Below are 16,688 nucleotides of genomic sequence, written 5' to 3'. Positions count from 1 at the left end.
TTAATTTAAGGGGTGGTCTTGCAGGGTTATGGAGTTGGAGTCTGTGTCCATTTTGGTGGAGTCGGTATAAAATGGACCGACTCCAACTCCTAAAATATATAATAAATTGTGTACAGTAGCTCAATGCAGTTTGTGGGGAATATTTTTTCATAAGAATTTGGGAAAGTTATGAAATGTCCTATAAATGTCTGTCCTATTCCTGATCTAAGGGTCTAGACTTTTAGCTGAGATGAATCTGTGCTACAGTAAATTTATAACTTAAACATGAGCCATGTATGAGGGGGTCGTGGAGTTGGTGTCATGGAAATTGAGGAGTCTGAGGTTTGGCTTACCGACTCCACAGCCTTGTCTTGTTGTGAAGTAGAAGTATATGGCTGTAAACTGACAATTTTATATATGGTCAGCATATGTAACGAAGCTACAACCTGTAATAGGTAATTAATTTATATTAAAGGGTTGACTGGCCTTGTGGTTAAAGTCTACAGTCACTCTATATAACTACAGACTTCTGAATCTTTTCTGTGCGGACCACACAATATCAGGATTGTCCGGTGTTACTGCCGAGACCAGGTATGCCATTTCCATACTTCGCCACACTCCAACTAGACTTGCGCTGCCTTGCTCAGTTGCACATCTTGTTGGCATGTGACCGCATGTAAGCAATTCAAATACTTGCCCTATCTTAGCAGCGACACCAGAGAATCCGGTCAGTGTGTGGTGCTCCCTGTAAGGATTCGGAAGTCTGACTCTCACCACAAGACAGGGCAACCCCTTTAACATAGATGAATTTCCTATTGCAGGTTGTACCTTGGTTACTTACACTGACGATATACAATTATTAGCAGTTTACAGCCATGTTCCTCTACTTATTCATCTACAGACATGCTCACATGGATGTCTGTTTTTTACAATAAAGATGAGGTTTAAGCGGCAGCCAGACACTTCTAATAATTACGTGACTTAAGAAAAATAATTAACTCTCCTGTTAAATACCTGGCCCCACTGGGAGACACCTTTAAGCAACAAAGGATTGAACCAAGTTAAATCCAAGTTTTCTTTCCCTCCTTGTCTCTCATTGCAGTAAATATCAGGCAGTACGCAGACATTTTAGATATTTGTAAAAAGATGCCTGCTGTAGCTAAGGCGTATGGATGCTGACACTGATGAAGGAGATTCCTGTGCCTTTACTCTTTAATTGTAGAGCATCTAATGACCGTGCACATTTGATATCTTTTTACCAGAACTTTGAGGTATATATATGGATGCTTGCAGAGATCCGTTCAACAAAAGTGGCCTTCTAATACAACGATGAGGACAAGAGTTGTGAGGTAAGTGGCAACACGGCAGTCAAGAAAAAAAAATCTAAAATTTTATTTTGTCCCCAGGTTTCACAAAATAAACTCTTAACAAATACAACTTGGAACTGATGAGGCTGGTGTACATACTTTGAAAATGTTTCTCAATCGATCTTTACTGTACTCATAAGTCTAACAATAAAAAAGAGGAGTTGGGAAATTAATTAGTCATTACTTTGGGTTAACATTTTTTTTTTTATCTAATTTTCAGTGGCTTTGTTTTTCTACGATTAATCTGCCCGGCTATCCTGAACCCAAGAATGTTTAATATCATCTCAGGTATGTACTCACTGTTAGGATTCTGCTGTTTCCGGAGCTCATCATGTGACCGCTGTATATACCATTTGCATTCAGCCGATCATGAGCGGACAGCTTTCTCTTCCGCTTGTCTAACTGGTGACTATTCAAAGAATTTCTTTAAAATGTTCCTGGTGTCGGCTTATTATCTTCATTAGAGGAGCCAGCATACCATGGCTGGCCCTGCTTGAAGGGCAGGTTTCCTATAGATATATACAAAAATAACTTTACTTCTCTAACAAGTCTCTAGTTGGCAGAAGCCGATGCAGACCTACCTAGTGGTCCCCCATACCCAGCTTCTTTTTAAAGTACATTTTCTCTGAAATATGGGGGCATACAGGAGTAAAACATAGATGCTTGCAATCAGGCTGCCTGTGCCCGATTCATGCCGCCGGTTGTCTGAGCTGCGTGACAAGTGACCACCTGCTCTGTATAAAAATGACCTAACACTTCAGTAATTAAGCCGCTACTACATTAAGCTTGCTATATCAAAATGATCATTTTAATCACAATTAAAAACAGGTATGGAGTTTAAGATATAAATACCAACAAATGGTAGCATGGGACAACTAAATAGTTTGTGTCCTTATTGATACGTTTCTGACTACTAAAGTGCAAGTATTGCATAATGACCATATCCAATCATGTTGGCCTACAAGAGCCAGGAATGATTCTGCCCATTATGTGTCTATTGTTCTCACCTGCCACCGACACCAATGCATGTTTCATATGTATGGCTTGAGCAAGTCTTATACGTGAAATGCTTTCCAGGGGGCCTCTGAGGAAGCCATGTATGTGAAATGCGCATTGGGATCAGTGGCAGGTAAGATCATCCCCGACGCTTGTTGACTCACATGATTGAATATGTCACTATGTAGCAGGATAGGAAGTATTTCTGCGCTGACTGCTACTTCAGGACAACCATTCAATGGTCCGTGGACTCTGAAACGCGTTGACAATAAACCTACAATTCTATTACCAATATTTGTGTCGTATTCCGGAGAGCGCAGAAATACTTCCCATCCTGCTATTTAAATCTACTGTTTCTTGGAAGCTGCTGCGTCTAATGTTCAGGCTCTATAAGTGTTGTGTCTCACACAACCACACAAGGGGAGCGGTTCTACTTTTAAATATCAACCCTTTAATGTGCATATGACCCTATTGCTCTCTTGCATTTCTTTACACTATGTAGCACTTGCACTTTGTGGTTTTATTTACATGGTGCTGACTGCTAGCCCTTATATCTTATAGCTACAATCTATGTACTGTCATTAATTGGAGATTTCATTTTAGTGATATCATTATTTGGACATATCTACTTGCACTTCTAAGCACGTGCACTTTGTGTTCTGACACTCATATAATTGCTGGTTTGTGCATCCTATAACAATGACTTGTGTACTACTGCCATATTAATTGGCACATGGGTATGTTACTGTGTTGTAGTTATCATTATCTGGTGTATATTTGGATGCCCTTGCAATGATGCATTTCCTATTTAGTTCCCATATTTCCCCCCTTTATCTTGAACTCCAAGCCTTTTTTAATTGTTTGTGAATCAAGTATGTATGTTTGTGTGTGTGTATGTATGTAGATAGATATGATATATCACATCTGATAGATAAGGTAGATATCTATTATATAATATATGAGATAGATGGGTATCTGTCTATCACACACTCACTAACTTATTTTGTAGTTGACACTGGCATCGGATTCTTGTCATAACAGAGTGTAAATTCATGGAGTTCAATAAACCTCACAGTTCTTTAAATGAAACAGCCTTTTCCTGATGCACACTGGTTCTAGTCAGAGCTAGCCAGGTGCCTCTAATTAGGACCTCTTATTTATTTTTTTGACTCCTTGGTTCTTCTGTTTTTTTTTTTTTAATAGTCATTTAGTGGAGTATCATGTACATAGATATGTATTTCTGGAACCTTAGTAGTATTCGGAAGACTTGCTAGTTCATTCTGCTCTTTCTATTAATCTGTGTTTTCTCTCCCATGACAGACTCTCCATCACCCACTGCAGCAAGAACATTGACGCTGGTCGCCAAGTCTTTACAAAACTTAGCAAATTTGGTTGAATTTGGAGCCAAAGTAAGAAAAGTTTTTTTGCACACTTCATAATTATAGATATTACTTGCTAAGAACTGAGTTTTCATTCACTGAGCTACCATTGCTGTGTAAATGCGGGCGCTATCCTGTAAGTCAGTGTCCCAAATCTCTTGGGTTATTTAGCCAAACCAGAAACCTGAGCCTTTTCCAAATGGAAAGTACATCCTTTCAGAGACGTTTCTGATTTTGCTAAAAATTCTTAATCATGTGTAAAGTCCACTTAAAGAGTTGGCCTCTGACTTATTGTGTAGGTACCTCCTAAGAGTTTTTTTCCCCATTGCTTTGTGATGTGCTATTCTTTTTGGGATGAGAGGAAGGTTCATGGGGGACTCTACACAGGGATTTGAGAAGTCAAAACTGCAGACAACTCCTGTTAGTGGAAGTCTTAAGCTTCCAAAATGCGCTGTTCTCTGGTAATATGAAAAAGAAACAGAAAGCCATCAGAACTATGAATTTATCCTGACACCTAAATTGACATTTGTCTGACAGATTTTTCATTTTTAATGTTTGTATAGATTTTAATTGTAGAATTATGCATTATTCACTATTAGATAGATGAGTGTTCACCTTAAAGGGGTTGTCGCATAAAGTCAACCCTTGTCTATACTCCCTAATACGGCACATTGACAGGAGCCGGAATTGGAGCTACTTGTATTCCATTTAATACATCTGCAGGGGGAAATTTCTGTCTTCTCCCTTAAAGAAAAACAAATAATCTGTTTGCTGGGGGCTGCTAGCAGTGTGACCCAGGGTGATCATGGTGATTGCATTTAATGAGACAACCCTTTAAGGTACATTCTCTTGCCACCTGACCCATCCTGTGCCATCAGTGATGTACTGACATGGCGGGTACAACATATGGTACTTGGCTTGTTTTCTGCACAGACCCTTTATCACTTAGCCACAGGATAGTTTATAATCTGCTGATCCATGGGTGTCCCCCCGCTGGCACCAGCACCGCTCTGCAGAACGGGGAATTTGTATCCCCTTTACAAAATGGTGCTACAGGTCAGACGCCTAACAACCATTCCATTCATTCCCTATAATGCGGCCGTAAAAATCTGAGCACAGGTAATGAATGAAGTGGTTGTCAGGCGTCCGACCTGCAGCATCATTTTGTAAAGGGGATACATGCGCACCCCCAATCAGTTCTGACAGGGATGAAAGTTATCCATTCAGCCGATCGGTGTCAGACTCCCCATGATCAAGCAAACTGATCAATGGATGGGTGATAACTTGTTTTCATCAGACAACCCCTTTAATATTGCTTGTATCAATGTATCTCCTCTATAAGCTATATATTGTGGTATTAACGTTATAAATCTGAAGTAGCCAGAAATGTGAGCTGTCCAGTAATGTCACACAGTAGCCGTCATCCTGAGACCATTCATTTCAGTTAATCTACTGGCTTACCCTGTGTACCAATAACCCTGCTGCATTCTCCTATACATGCACGAAGTACAGAGCACAATCTAATAACACTTCCTTTTGTTCTGGTTGGCACGGGAGGGACATGATGCTGCTGTGCCACAAAGCTGCGTTATTAACTCCGGAGCTGTAAGACAACAAGCTTTCTTTACTTTACTCTTGTAACTGGATCTGCTTCTGCACTTGTCATTGCATGTCCTCCATCCCATTGTAAGTGTAGACCATCACTCATCTGATTCCGCCACTCTCACTGTACTGTAGCCACAGAATACATTTTCCTAATTGTTATTTTTTAGATTGGATGTCTATTTAACCTCGATGCCTTACTTAATTGGAACTGCTCAAACTATAATGTGCTTCATCTTACTGTGAGAGAGGGTTGAGTGTGTATCCTCATCGCTTTACTGCCCAGTGCCTGGGATAACATGCAGGACACTGCTCATATCACTACTCAGCAGCCACACATGGCATACCCGCCACTAACCACATTACAGCACTCCCTGTGCGCCAACCTGGGAGCCTGATGTCTGGGATGAGCTCTATTTCTGAAGTTGAAGGACTTTTGGCACTTCTCCTTAGAATAGGTGATGCTTTAGTTGTGGGAGTAAATGTGTGCACATGGGATCCACAACCATGGGAAATAGCCCTTTGTCTTTCATTTTTCTTGCATGTATAGCCTTATTCTAAAACGAAAAGTATTCATTTCTTTTCTTAATCCGCACATACAATCACATTTAGCGTAATATCACACGTGTGTGGACCAGCCACGGATTACCGTTAGTTTCTGTGCTGCTTCATTACTTACCGTTTGCTGCTTTACTTGCCATGGTTTAATGTGGAAATTACAGGCAATTGTGGCTACCATGTCTCTGCTGAAAGTGTGTAATGGCACCCCTCCCGAGGGTTAATGATTTTGGCTGTATAGCACCACCCTCTCCTGGTGCCATTTATAAGTGCAAGACACGGCCAGATCATGGGTCTTGTGACCCAAAGTAACTGCATCAGAGGTATACACTGCGTGCAATTATTAGGCAAGTGATTACTTTCAGCATATTATCAATTTTATGCAGATTTTGCAACGCCACGCTGTATAATCTTGAATGCTTATTGGATGAAGCAGATCAGGGGATGAGGAGGGTGAGGCCTAAGGATACAACACCCTTTATCATGGTGTGCAGAATTATTAGCCATTATTATTTTATTGAAAAGTAAAAGTAAGGTCCAGCAGCAATACACTGTGTGCAGAATTATTAGGCAAGTTGTATTTTAGAGGATTATTTTTATTATTGATCAACAACTATCTTCTCAATCAACCCAAAAGACTCATAAATATCCAAGCTTAATATTTTTGGAAGTTGGAGTGGGTTTTCTTTAGATTTTGCTATCTTAGGAGGATATCTGTTGTGCAGGTAACTATTACTGTCCCGAATTATTAGGCAACTTAATAAAAAACAAATATAATCCCATCTCACTTGTTTATTTTCACCAGGTAAACCAATATCAGTGCACAAAATTTAGAAATAAACATTTCTGACATGCAAAAACAAAAACCCAAAAAATTAGTGATCAATCTAGCCACCTTTCTATATGATGACACTCAACAGCCTTCCATCCATAGATTCTGTCAGTTGCTTGATCTGTTTTCGATCAACATTGCGTGCAGCAGCCACCACAGCCTCCCAGACACTGTTCCGAGAGGTGTACTGTTTTCCCTCCCTGTAGATCTCACAGTTTATGATGGACCACAGGTTCTCTATGGGGTTCAGATCAGGTGAACAAGGGGACCATGTCATTATTTTATCTTCTTTTAGACCTTTACTGGCCAGCCACGCTGTGGAGTAGTTGGATGCATGTGATGGAGCATTGTCCTGCATGAAAATCATGTTTTTATTGAACGATACAGACTTCTTCCTGTACCACTGCTTGAAGAAGTTGTCTTCCAGAAACTGGCAGTAGGTCTGGGAGTTGAGCTTCACTCCTTCCTCAACCCGAAAAGATCCCACAAGTTCATCTTTGATGATACCAGCCCATACCAGTACCCCACCTCCACCTTGCTGGCGTCTGAGTCGGAGTGGAGATCTCTGCCCTTTACTGACCCAGTCTCTGGCCCATCCATCTGGCCCATCAAGAGTCACTCTCATTTCATCAGTCCATAAAACCTTTGAAAAATCAGTCTTAAGATATTTCTTGGCCCATTCTTGATGTTTTATCTTATGTTTCTTGTTCAAAGGTGGTCGTTTCTCAGCCTTCCTTACCTTGGCCATGTCCCTGAGTATCGCACACCTTGTGCTTTTTGATACTTCAGTAACGTTGCAGCTCTGAAATAGGCAAAACTGGTGGCGAATGGCATCTTGGCAGCTTCACGCTTGATTTTCCTCAATTCATGGGCAGTTATTTTGCGCCTTTTTTGGCCAACACGCTTCTTGCGACCCTGTTGGCTATTTGCCATGAAACGCTTGATTGTTCGGTGATCACGCTTCAAAAGTTTGGAAATTTCAAGACTGCTGCATCCCTCTGCAAGACATCTCACAATTTTGGACTTTTCAGAGCCCGTCAAATCTCTCTTCTGACCCATTTTGCCAAAGGAAAGGAAGTTGCCTAATAATTAAGCACACCTTATATAGGGTGTTGATGTCATTAGTCAACACCCCTCCTCATTACAGAGATGCACATCACCAGATTTACTTAATTGGTAGTTGGCTCTCAAGCCTATGCAGCTTGGAGTAGGACAACATGTATAAAAAGTATCAAAGTGATCAAAATACGCATTTGCCTAATAATTCTGCACGCAGTGTAGTCTCCTGTCGATAAAACAATAATTGTGTTGAAACTACGGCAAACTGCTGAGCAAGTGTACCATCTCTGGAAGGAATCGGGCTCTCTGCACCTACAATACACTGCTCTCATATTACAAAGCTAGAACTTGGTGACAGATTCCCTTTAACTGACAAAGATTTGAGAAAAATCAAACATGAAGCGACCATGAGCCCATTATCTTCCAGTGCTGTCATATTCCAGAACTGCAACTTCCCTGGAGGCCCAGAAGTACAAGGTGTTCAGTGCTCAGAGACATGGCCAAGATGAGGGAGGCTGAAACCCGACCACCACTGAACAAGACACAGAAGTGGAAACGTCATGACTTGCCCAATAAATATCTGAAGACAGATTTTTCAAAGGTCTTATGGACTGATGAGATGAGTGACTCTTGACAGACAATATGGATAGGCCCGGGGGTGGATCAGTAATGAGCATTTTAACTTCGTTGCCAGCAAGGTGGAGGTGGAGTACTGCTATGGGCTGTTATTATTAAAGATGAACTAGATGGCTCTTTTCAGGTTGAAGATTGATTTAACTCCTAAACTACCTATGACGTGATTATACGTCCTAGGTCGCCTCCCCCTCTTTGGTGCAGGCTCCGGCCCTGAGCCCGCACTTTTTCCGGCACATGACAGCTGATCTGATCCACCCGCGGCTGGTAACTAGTTTAAATGCCGCTGTCAATCTGACAGTGGCATTTAACTCGCGCAAAATGGATGCGCGTCATTCGCTCCGCCCATCAGCGTCCCTGTCACAGGATCGACCCCTGTGGTTGTCATTGCCGAACTGCTATGAACGCCACCCCGTGGTCGGCGCTCATAGCAGATGAGCATTTTTGTTACACAAATCAGGGCTGAATTATGGGGGGTGTGTATATGTATGTATGTATATATATGTATATATGTATATGTATATATATGTATATATGTATATGTATATATGTATATGTATATATGTATATGTATATATGTATATTTGTGTGTATGTGTGTATATATATATATATATATATATATATATATATATATATATATATATATATATATATATATATATGTATGTATATGTATATGTATATTTGTGTGTGTGTATATATATTATAATTATTTTTTTTTTAATTAAATATTTTTAAAAACGAAGTTCACATCACCCCTCTTTCGCAACATTCAAAATAAAACAATTAAAAAAAAAATACATTAAATACACGTTTGGTATCGTCGCGTTCAGAATCGCATAATCTATCAATATATAAAAAGAATTAATCCGATTGGTAAACGGCTTAACGAGAAAAAAAAATCAAAACACCAGAATTAAGTTTTTTTTGGTTGCCGCAATAATGGGCGATCAAAACAACGTATCTACCCCAAAATGGTATCAATAAAAACATCAGTTCGGCGCACAAAGAATAAGCCGTCTCCCGGCCCCAAAAAATGGAGACGATACGGGTCTCGGAAAATGGCACCTTTTTTTTTTTCCCTACCAACTTTGGATTCTTTTTTACACCACTTACATAAAAAAAAGAACTTATACATGTTTGGTGTCTACAAACTCATAATGACCTGGAGAATAATAATGGCTGGTCAGTTGTAGCATTTAGTGGGCATTGTAAAGAAAAAAGGTGCAATTCCACAATAGTTTTTTTTTTTACCATTTCACCACACTTGGAATTTTTTTCCATTTACCAGTACACTATATGGTAAAATCAGTGGTGGTGTTCAAAAGTACAACTTATCTCTCAAAAAACAAGCCCTCACATGGCCATATTGTCGGAAAAATAAGAAAGTTATGGCTCTGGGAAGAAGGGGAGCAAAAAATGAAAACGGAAAAATGGGGAAAAAAAACATGGTCATTAAGGGGTTAATTCAAAATCGACTCTCAAACCTGCTGCTAGTTTTTAGAAGACACTTTCTTCAAGCAGTGGTACAGGAAAAAGTCTGCATCTGATTTTTATGCAGGACCATGCTCCTTCACATGCATCAGTCTCCACTGCTTGGCTGCCAGGTAAAGGCCTTAGAGATGAGACTAATAACATGGCCCCTTCCTCACCTGACCTCTACCCCATTGAGAACTTGTGGGCCCTTCTTAAATGGGAGCTTTACAGTGAAGGAGGAACATGGAAAAAAAAAAAGGCCCTCATATGGCTATGTCTACGGAAACATTAAGTATTTGGTTCTTGGAATAAGGGGAGTAACAAACAAAGCCTAAAAATGGAAAATCACCCGGTTGGGAAAAGGTTAAACAGGCGATTTACTGTGAAGGAAAACGGTCACCTCTCTGAACAGTATCTGCGGGGCTGTGCTTGGTGCTGCCCAAAAAGTTGATCGTTATCTGATTAAGAAACTGACAGACTCCAAGGCTTATGACTGTTACTGAAATGGAGGGCGGCTATATTGGACACTGATATTATTTTTAAAATGTCAAATGTATTTTTGTACATTTTGAGTAGTTTGGTTCTTATTCTCATTGTAACAGATGAAAATAAACGGAGATGTGAAAATGTAAGGGTTAGTGCCATAATAATTCTGCACACATAGATATTCTCAAAGACAAAAACTCACTTTTTTACATAAATGTTCATGATAGTTTGGATTAAACGAGAACACTGTAGTTTTAATAATAAAATTAATTCTCAAAAATAAAAATGGCCTAATAGAGCAGAAAATACGACCATAATTGAAGTGTCTCGTAGACCCTTTGCTATGACACAAGTTGAGCGCAGATTCATGTAATTTCTTTCAATCACTGATGAGATATTTTGATTTGAGTCCATGTGGTAAATTTATGCTCCTGATCTGGAATGGCACGTATCTATCCATATAAAGTCCCACGGGTGCAGGTTATGTCAGAGCTTTATCATCATTAGATGTGTAGATTGACAAAAAAAAAAATATTATCCATGTCAGAATAAGGCTATACACTAATGAAAGCTGCTTGGGGAATATAATCTAAGGACTTCAATAGAACAAATTCTGATGGAGCACATGGATTACCTACATTTTGGGTCTTTTTTTTTTTTTTTCTTCATGTGACCAATTAATAGAAAAAAATTTGCCTGAGTGTATGTAGGCTTAGAAATGTACATTGGTCTTCTTGCTGCATTTTATAGTTACTACAACAGTGTTCAAATCATGACATGGGCATAAATCCTAGACTGTCGTGATTACGCACGTGCAGCAAAAGAGCAATGTTCTTGTGTGGAGGGTAAAATCACTGTTTGCACTATTAGACCCCGTCCCATGGACAAAATTGTGCCAGATAAACTGTAAAACATGCCACACCGACTACAGTCAAGCTTGGCTCCTGTGGACATGACTGGCATGAGTTTTGCAGCAATACCCCTAAGGATATTGCAGAATGTGCCTCAAGAAATCACTAGTGAGAGGTTTGATTTTGGGCATTATGCTCAGCTGCCTGGATGTTTGCTTTAATTTACAATAGTCAGATCACAGACACAATAGGAACACAAAGATGAATGATGTATCCATCTCTATAGTCCAGGAATGCTCTTGTCCTTTGAGAACTAGTAGGGACCACTGCATTTACATGTGGCGATGCCTTCAAGAAAATCTCCCCTCAAAACATTGATCACGTTTGACTGCATTCGTAGACCTGAGAGCACTATATAGACTGTCACCTCGGGAAACACCTCAAACTACAGCAATCCCAGTATTGTAACACTTGTTCCCTCCACTGTGTGCCCGGAGAGGATCTGTGGTGCATGGAGAGGACTCCAGAGCGCGCACACATTGCCGAAGGCTCCAGAACTCGTTCATGCATCGCGGGGAATCAGAGTCCTTTACACTAATCGCTAATAACTGTAGTTTATGGGATGTTTCAGGGGTGAAAGACCCACCTTGGGGACATGAAGTTCTATATTTGACCATGAGGCTTATAAGCACACAACCACACCATCTAAACTACAGCAGCTGAGACTAGCAGAGCCTGTATGTGGCTTGTTGCCATGTTGTACATTTGTGTAGTGCTGATGCAATTGCCTTGTGAGTGCACATTAATGTCCAGTAATCGGACGCTCTCGCCGCACGTTACACTCTTACCATTTCTGCATCCTTTACAGTTGTCTTGTTGGTGCTTCTATAATGAAATGGGAGAAGTCGTCAGATGTCTGTATTTCTGGGGTGTGCTGTATATCATGACATGTTGCTGAGAGCCGGAGTTGGCACTACTGGAGTTGCATTTTCGTTGATTGCACTCTTCATTACTCATGCAGTAGAGTAAAATATGACTTTTTTTTGCCGAGCTGCACTTACTGGTTTTATGTCCTTATTTATCTTTTTAGGAACCCTACATGGAAGGTGTGAATCCATTCATAAAAAGTAATAAACACCGAATGATTATGTTCTTAGATGAACTTGGGGTGAGTTCTAAATTTGGGCGCATTGGTACTTTGTTTCATGTGCTCCTATCTAGACTGCTGCTACTAATAATCGGATTAGAAATCGCTTACGTACAATTGATATGAGGTGGAAAGTAACCCCAAACTTGTCTGTGACCATACAGTGTTAATGATCAAAATTAATTTGTTGGAATAGACTAAAAATAAAAAACCTAATGTGATGTAATTAATGGTCTGTAATTTATACATTTTGACTATTCCAGAACGTACCAGAGCTACCGGATACTACTGAGCACTCGAGGACTGACCTTTCCCGCAATTTGGCAGCTTTACATGAGATGTGTGTGGCACATTCCGATGAACTCCGGACCATTAGTAATGAGCGAGGTGCACAGCAGGTAATGATTCAAACTTATGCAAAACTCAGCGCCCTCCAGTATGACGGTCTCCAATCCGTGTCCTACTGTCTTACTCCTCTGTGTGAATAAATTAAGATTTAGGCGTCACCATTCAACTTGCTAAAAAGGGGCCTGCACAATCTTGGAATGAGTTGCCACAACTATGGTTTAATGCTGCTTCTAACTGTGCTGACCTGATTTTACTGTAATTGGGCATAGTAAAAGAGATAATTACTAGATGTCATCCAATCCATTCATAGGACCCTAGACCTCAGAATAATCCTTTTAAGAGAAGGAAGCTCTTACACATGGCTGCTAATGAGCAAGACAGGGCTACTCATGCCTGCAGTTGGCAGATGTGACCAAATATTTGCGTCAGCCGTGGGAATCTGGTCTTACTTTATTACTGATTGGAGAAAGTCAGTTTTTAAGAACTTTAGGAGCTAGCGCTTTTCCAGGACAAAAGACAACAGAGACCAACATAGTGCGCTATGTAGTGTAGTGTTAACATTTCTCCTTGTGGAGAGTGACAAGCCAAGCCTGGCATGCCAAGGTGAGGAGACTTTTAAGCCTTGCAATGCTCCTCTGGGAAATTTAAATATGAAAATTGTCTCTTCAGAGAGGAAGAGGACTAGAACTCTAGTGCCACCTATTGGAAGTAGTAATCCTAAAAGTCAGTATCGAACCTTTAACGAGCCTTGCCTCATGACTTAGGGTAAAAGCCAAACCAGAATCTCAATTTGAGTCGCAGTACCCCAAAACACAAAGTGTGAGATCTGGTTTGGCTGGGTGAGAGGCTTCTGACCAATAGGTGGCACTAGCGTTCTAGTCCTCTTCTTCTCTGAAGAGATAGTTTGCATATTTAATTTCCCAGAGGAGCAATGCAAGGCTTAAGTCTCCTCACCCTGGCACACCACGTTTGACTTGTTACTCTCCACAAGGAGAAACATTACCCCTTGGATCACGGTCAGGCGCCTCTCACCCTGACAAACCAGATCTCACACTTTGCACTGACGAGTGTCAGTACCCCGAAACACACTGCCTGCAAATTCATATTCTCGTATTGGCTTTAAGTCATGTGACAAGGCTCGTTAAAGGGTCGATATTGACCTAGTCCTCTTCCTCTCTGAAGAGACAATTTGCATGAGTAGTGTTAATGCACATTAAATAACATTTTCCATTCTTTTTCATCAGCATGTCCTCAAAAAGCTTTTGGCAATCACAGAACTACTTCAACAGAAACAAATTCAGTATTCGGTAACGAACAACAGCAGGTAGCACCAACCTCAGCCTTCTCTGCATGCAACACCTGGAAATTACGTCACAATATCACTTCCTTTTTTGCGCTTTCCAAAAAAATAAAATGGCACATGTGATGTGTGGGACTATGCAGCAAAGTAAAGTTCTGCTGACAGACCTGTGCCAGCACATTGGGGGTATCAATCTCTGGAAAGCCGGTCCAGAGAAACTGCACGTTTCACACTTTGAACTGACTTCTACAAGTCTGAGCCTTTGTCTACTGAAGCCAAGAAGACCCCAGTTTAACGCATTATGCCAAAGTATACAATCCCAAAACGCGGTGGCTGGCGGTAGACACATTCTGCTTCCTGACAGTCATTTATAACTGGATTACAAGCTATTTTTATACTGGTATTTTTAACTGGTTTCTGTTTTGTTGTTTTTTTTTTCCTCGCGACTGTTAAACCAACCTGATAACGTATATAATTCAGACTTCCAAAACTGACAATGGAACAAGTGCTATTATTTTTATTTGCGTTCTGTCTTTCTGGGATAATACGTTTTTGAAAGATGTTTTATGTGTCACTGATTTATGGTAGATGTTTTCCATCAAAACCATGTATAATGAAAAGCTTTTGTAAAATGTTTACACCAGTAAATAATTGATTTCCTTAAATTTATTGATTGTTGTATCTGATGTGCATGCATTAAACCATTTTTTTTTGTAAAGTATGTCCTGGTTCAGCTTTCTATTTCTGTAAAAAAACAAACCTTCCATTCCTCATAAACAGACAAATATGTAAAAATGGTAATTGGATACTTTTGGGAAAATAATAACTTGTGTCAATTATTTAAATGTCACTATTGAAACTGAAAACTGTTATGCCTACAAGGGCAGTATGGTTTATGCAGCCTGACAATATTTCCTGGTTGGTCTTAAAAGGAACCGGTCACCAGGTTTTCCCCATATAAGGGCCAGCACTTGTACCCTCTTTTTATATACAGCATTCTCATATGCTGTATTTATGTCCCCAATGTGCTCTGTATAACACAAAAAATAACCTTTATTATACTCGCCTATGACACAGTCCGGTCTGACGGGCGTCTCTGATCTTGATCCGGTACCTCCTCTTTTCTTGCGATTGCCGTCGTCCTTCTTGCTTTGTGTGGATGGTGCGTCCAATGTCCATCCACACAATGTCCGACATTGCACTCCTGCGCAGGCTTACCTCTCTCTGCCCTGCCAAAGCACAGTATTGTATGTCTGTGCTCTTTGGCCATTCCCCCCCGCGCATGCGCATCACACTACTTTGCTCCGCCCTCACCAGGGCAGAGAAATACACATGCGCAGGAGTGCAATGGAAGATACTGTGGATAACGTAGGACTCGTCATCCACATGAAGCAAAAAGAAGTCCGGCGATCGCAAGACCAGAGACGCCCATCAGAGCAGACTGTGCCGTAGGAGAGTATAATAAAAGCTATTTTTTTGTGCTATGCAGAGTGCATTTGAGGGGAGCTGCTACTATGTTGAGTCAGTGTGGATAAATGTAGATGGGGATGGCAATAATGGATAGCTTCTAATTGGAGTTTGTTACAAACCTCCTAATATAGTTGAACAGGTGGAGGATTAAATGCTGCAACAAATTAAAAAGGCAGCAAATAATAGGGTCCTCATTATGGGGGATTTTAACTATCCAGACATTCAACGGGACATAGAATCTTCTGGTTGTGCTAAAAGCTGCAAGTTCTTATCCACAGTTCAGGACAATTATAGTCGTGTTCAAAAACATGAGTTAAGCACAAAATCTTTATACTAGTTTTTATTTCCATGCATTGGGAACATTGCACACTGTTTTCTAACTCAAAACGTGAAGAGAAATGTATATAATTTTTAACTACTTTATAGAAAATAACAAAAAATTTACATTGGGCTGTACAAAAAAATCAGTGTCTGCATTTGTCTTTACAAACTCACAATATGTACTTTTTTTTTTATTTAGCATTCCTGTGAATCACTAACCTAGTTGTATACCCACAGTTTTTTAGAACTGCATCACCTCTATGTTGCATAGAGTCAACCAACTTCTGGCACCTGTCCAGTGTTATTCCAGCCCAGGATGCTTTGACTACATACCACAATTTTTTGGCATTTGTTGGCTTTGCCTCAGAAACAGCATTTTTTATGTCACCCCACAAGTGTTCTATCGGATTAAGGTCTGGGGATTAGGCTGGCCACTCCATAACCTCAATTTTGTTGGACTGGAACCAAGATTTTGCTTGTTTACTGGTGTATTTAGAGTCGTTGTCTTGTTGAAACACCTATTATCCTATCACCCATGACAGCACCTACAACGAGAGAGGGGATCCGCCCTTCCAGGACAGGAAACCTACAGAATAAAAGGGCGGCGCCTCTCCACCACCTCAGTTGGTTTCCTGTCCTTGAGGGGGAACCTTGTTAATATGGCGGCAGAAGAAAGAAGAGAAGACTATTCCCAATGGGAGAACCTTAGACAGGCTTTTACCTGTTGAAGATCCGGATATGATTGAGCGGCACCCTGCCTGGGGTCTGCGGCTCCAGCTCCGTGCATCAGTGGAGAAGCTGCTGTGGAACTGCGCCCCTATCTGGGGTCGGCAGATCCAGCTCTGCACGTCAGTGAGAGAGCAGCTGTGAACCTCCACCCCT

The 16,688-nt window shown here is 40.6% G+C and overlaps 1 protein-coding gene across 4 annotated transcripts in view; it reads left to right on the top strand.

Moving 5' to 3' along the window:
- The window catches only part of RASA1 (RAS p21 protein activator 1), a 51,279-nt gene extending 36,553 nt beyond the window's left edge, over positions 1-14,726 (top strand). For 2 of the 4 annotated variants that reach the window (XM_073678941.1, XM_073678948.1), the window contains exons 20-26: positions 1,242-1,328; positions 1,567-1,634; positions 3,663-3,751; positions 5,279-5,326; positions 12,311-12,388; positions 12,631-12,765; positions 13,960-14,726. In XM_073678941.1, coding sequence (XP_073535042.1) covers positions 1,242-1,328; positions 1,567-1,634; positions 3,663-3,751; positions 5,279-5,326; positions 12,311-12,388; positions 12,631-12,765; positions 13,960-14,043 — 589 coding nt within the window. In that variant the 3' untranslated portion in view covers positions 14,044-14,726. The remainder of the gene's footprint in view (positions 1-1,241; positions 1,329-1,566; positions 1,635-3,662; positions 3,752-5,278; positions 5,327-12,310; positions 12,389-12,630; positions 12,766-13,959) is intronic. The other 2 variants (XM_073678955.1, XM_073678965.1) reach the window with 1 other exon arrangement.
- The last annotated feature ends 1,962 nt before the right edge of the window (positions 14,727-16,688 follow it).

The sequence above is a fragment of the Phyllobates terribilis genome, unplaced genomic scaffold (assembly GCF_046119375.1).
Source record: "Phyllobates terribilis strain yellow unplaced genomic scaffold, ASM4611937v1 Scaffold_1__5_contigs__length_1240528914, whole genome shotgun sequence".
In the NCBI taxonomy this organism is placed as follows: Eukaryota; Metazoa; Chordata; class Amphibia; order Anura; family Dendrobatidae; genus Phyllobates; species Phyllobates terribilis.
This window is presented reverse-complemented; position numbering and strand designations above follow the sequence as displayed.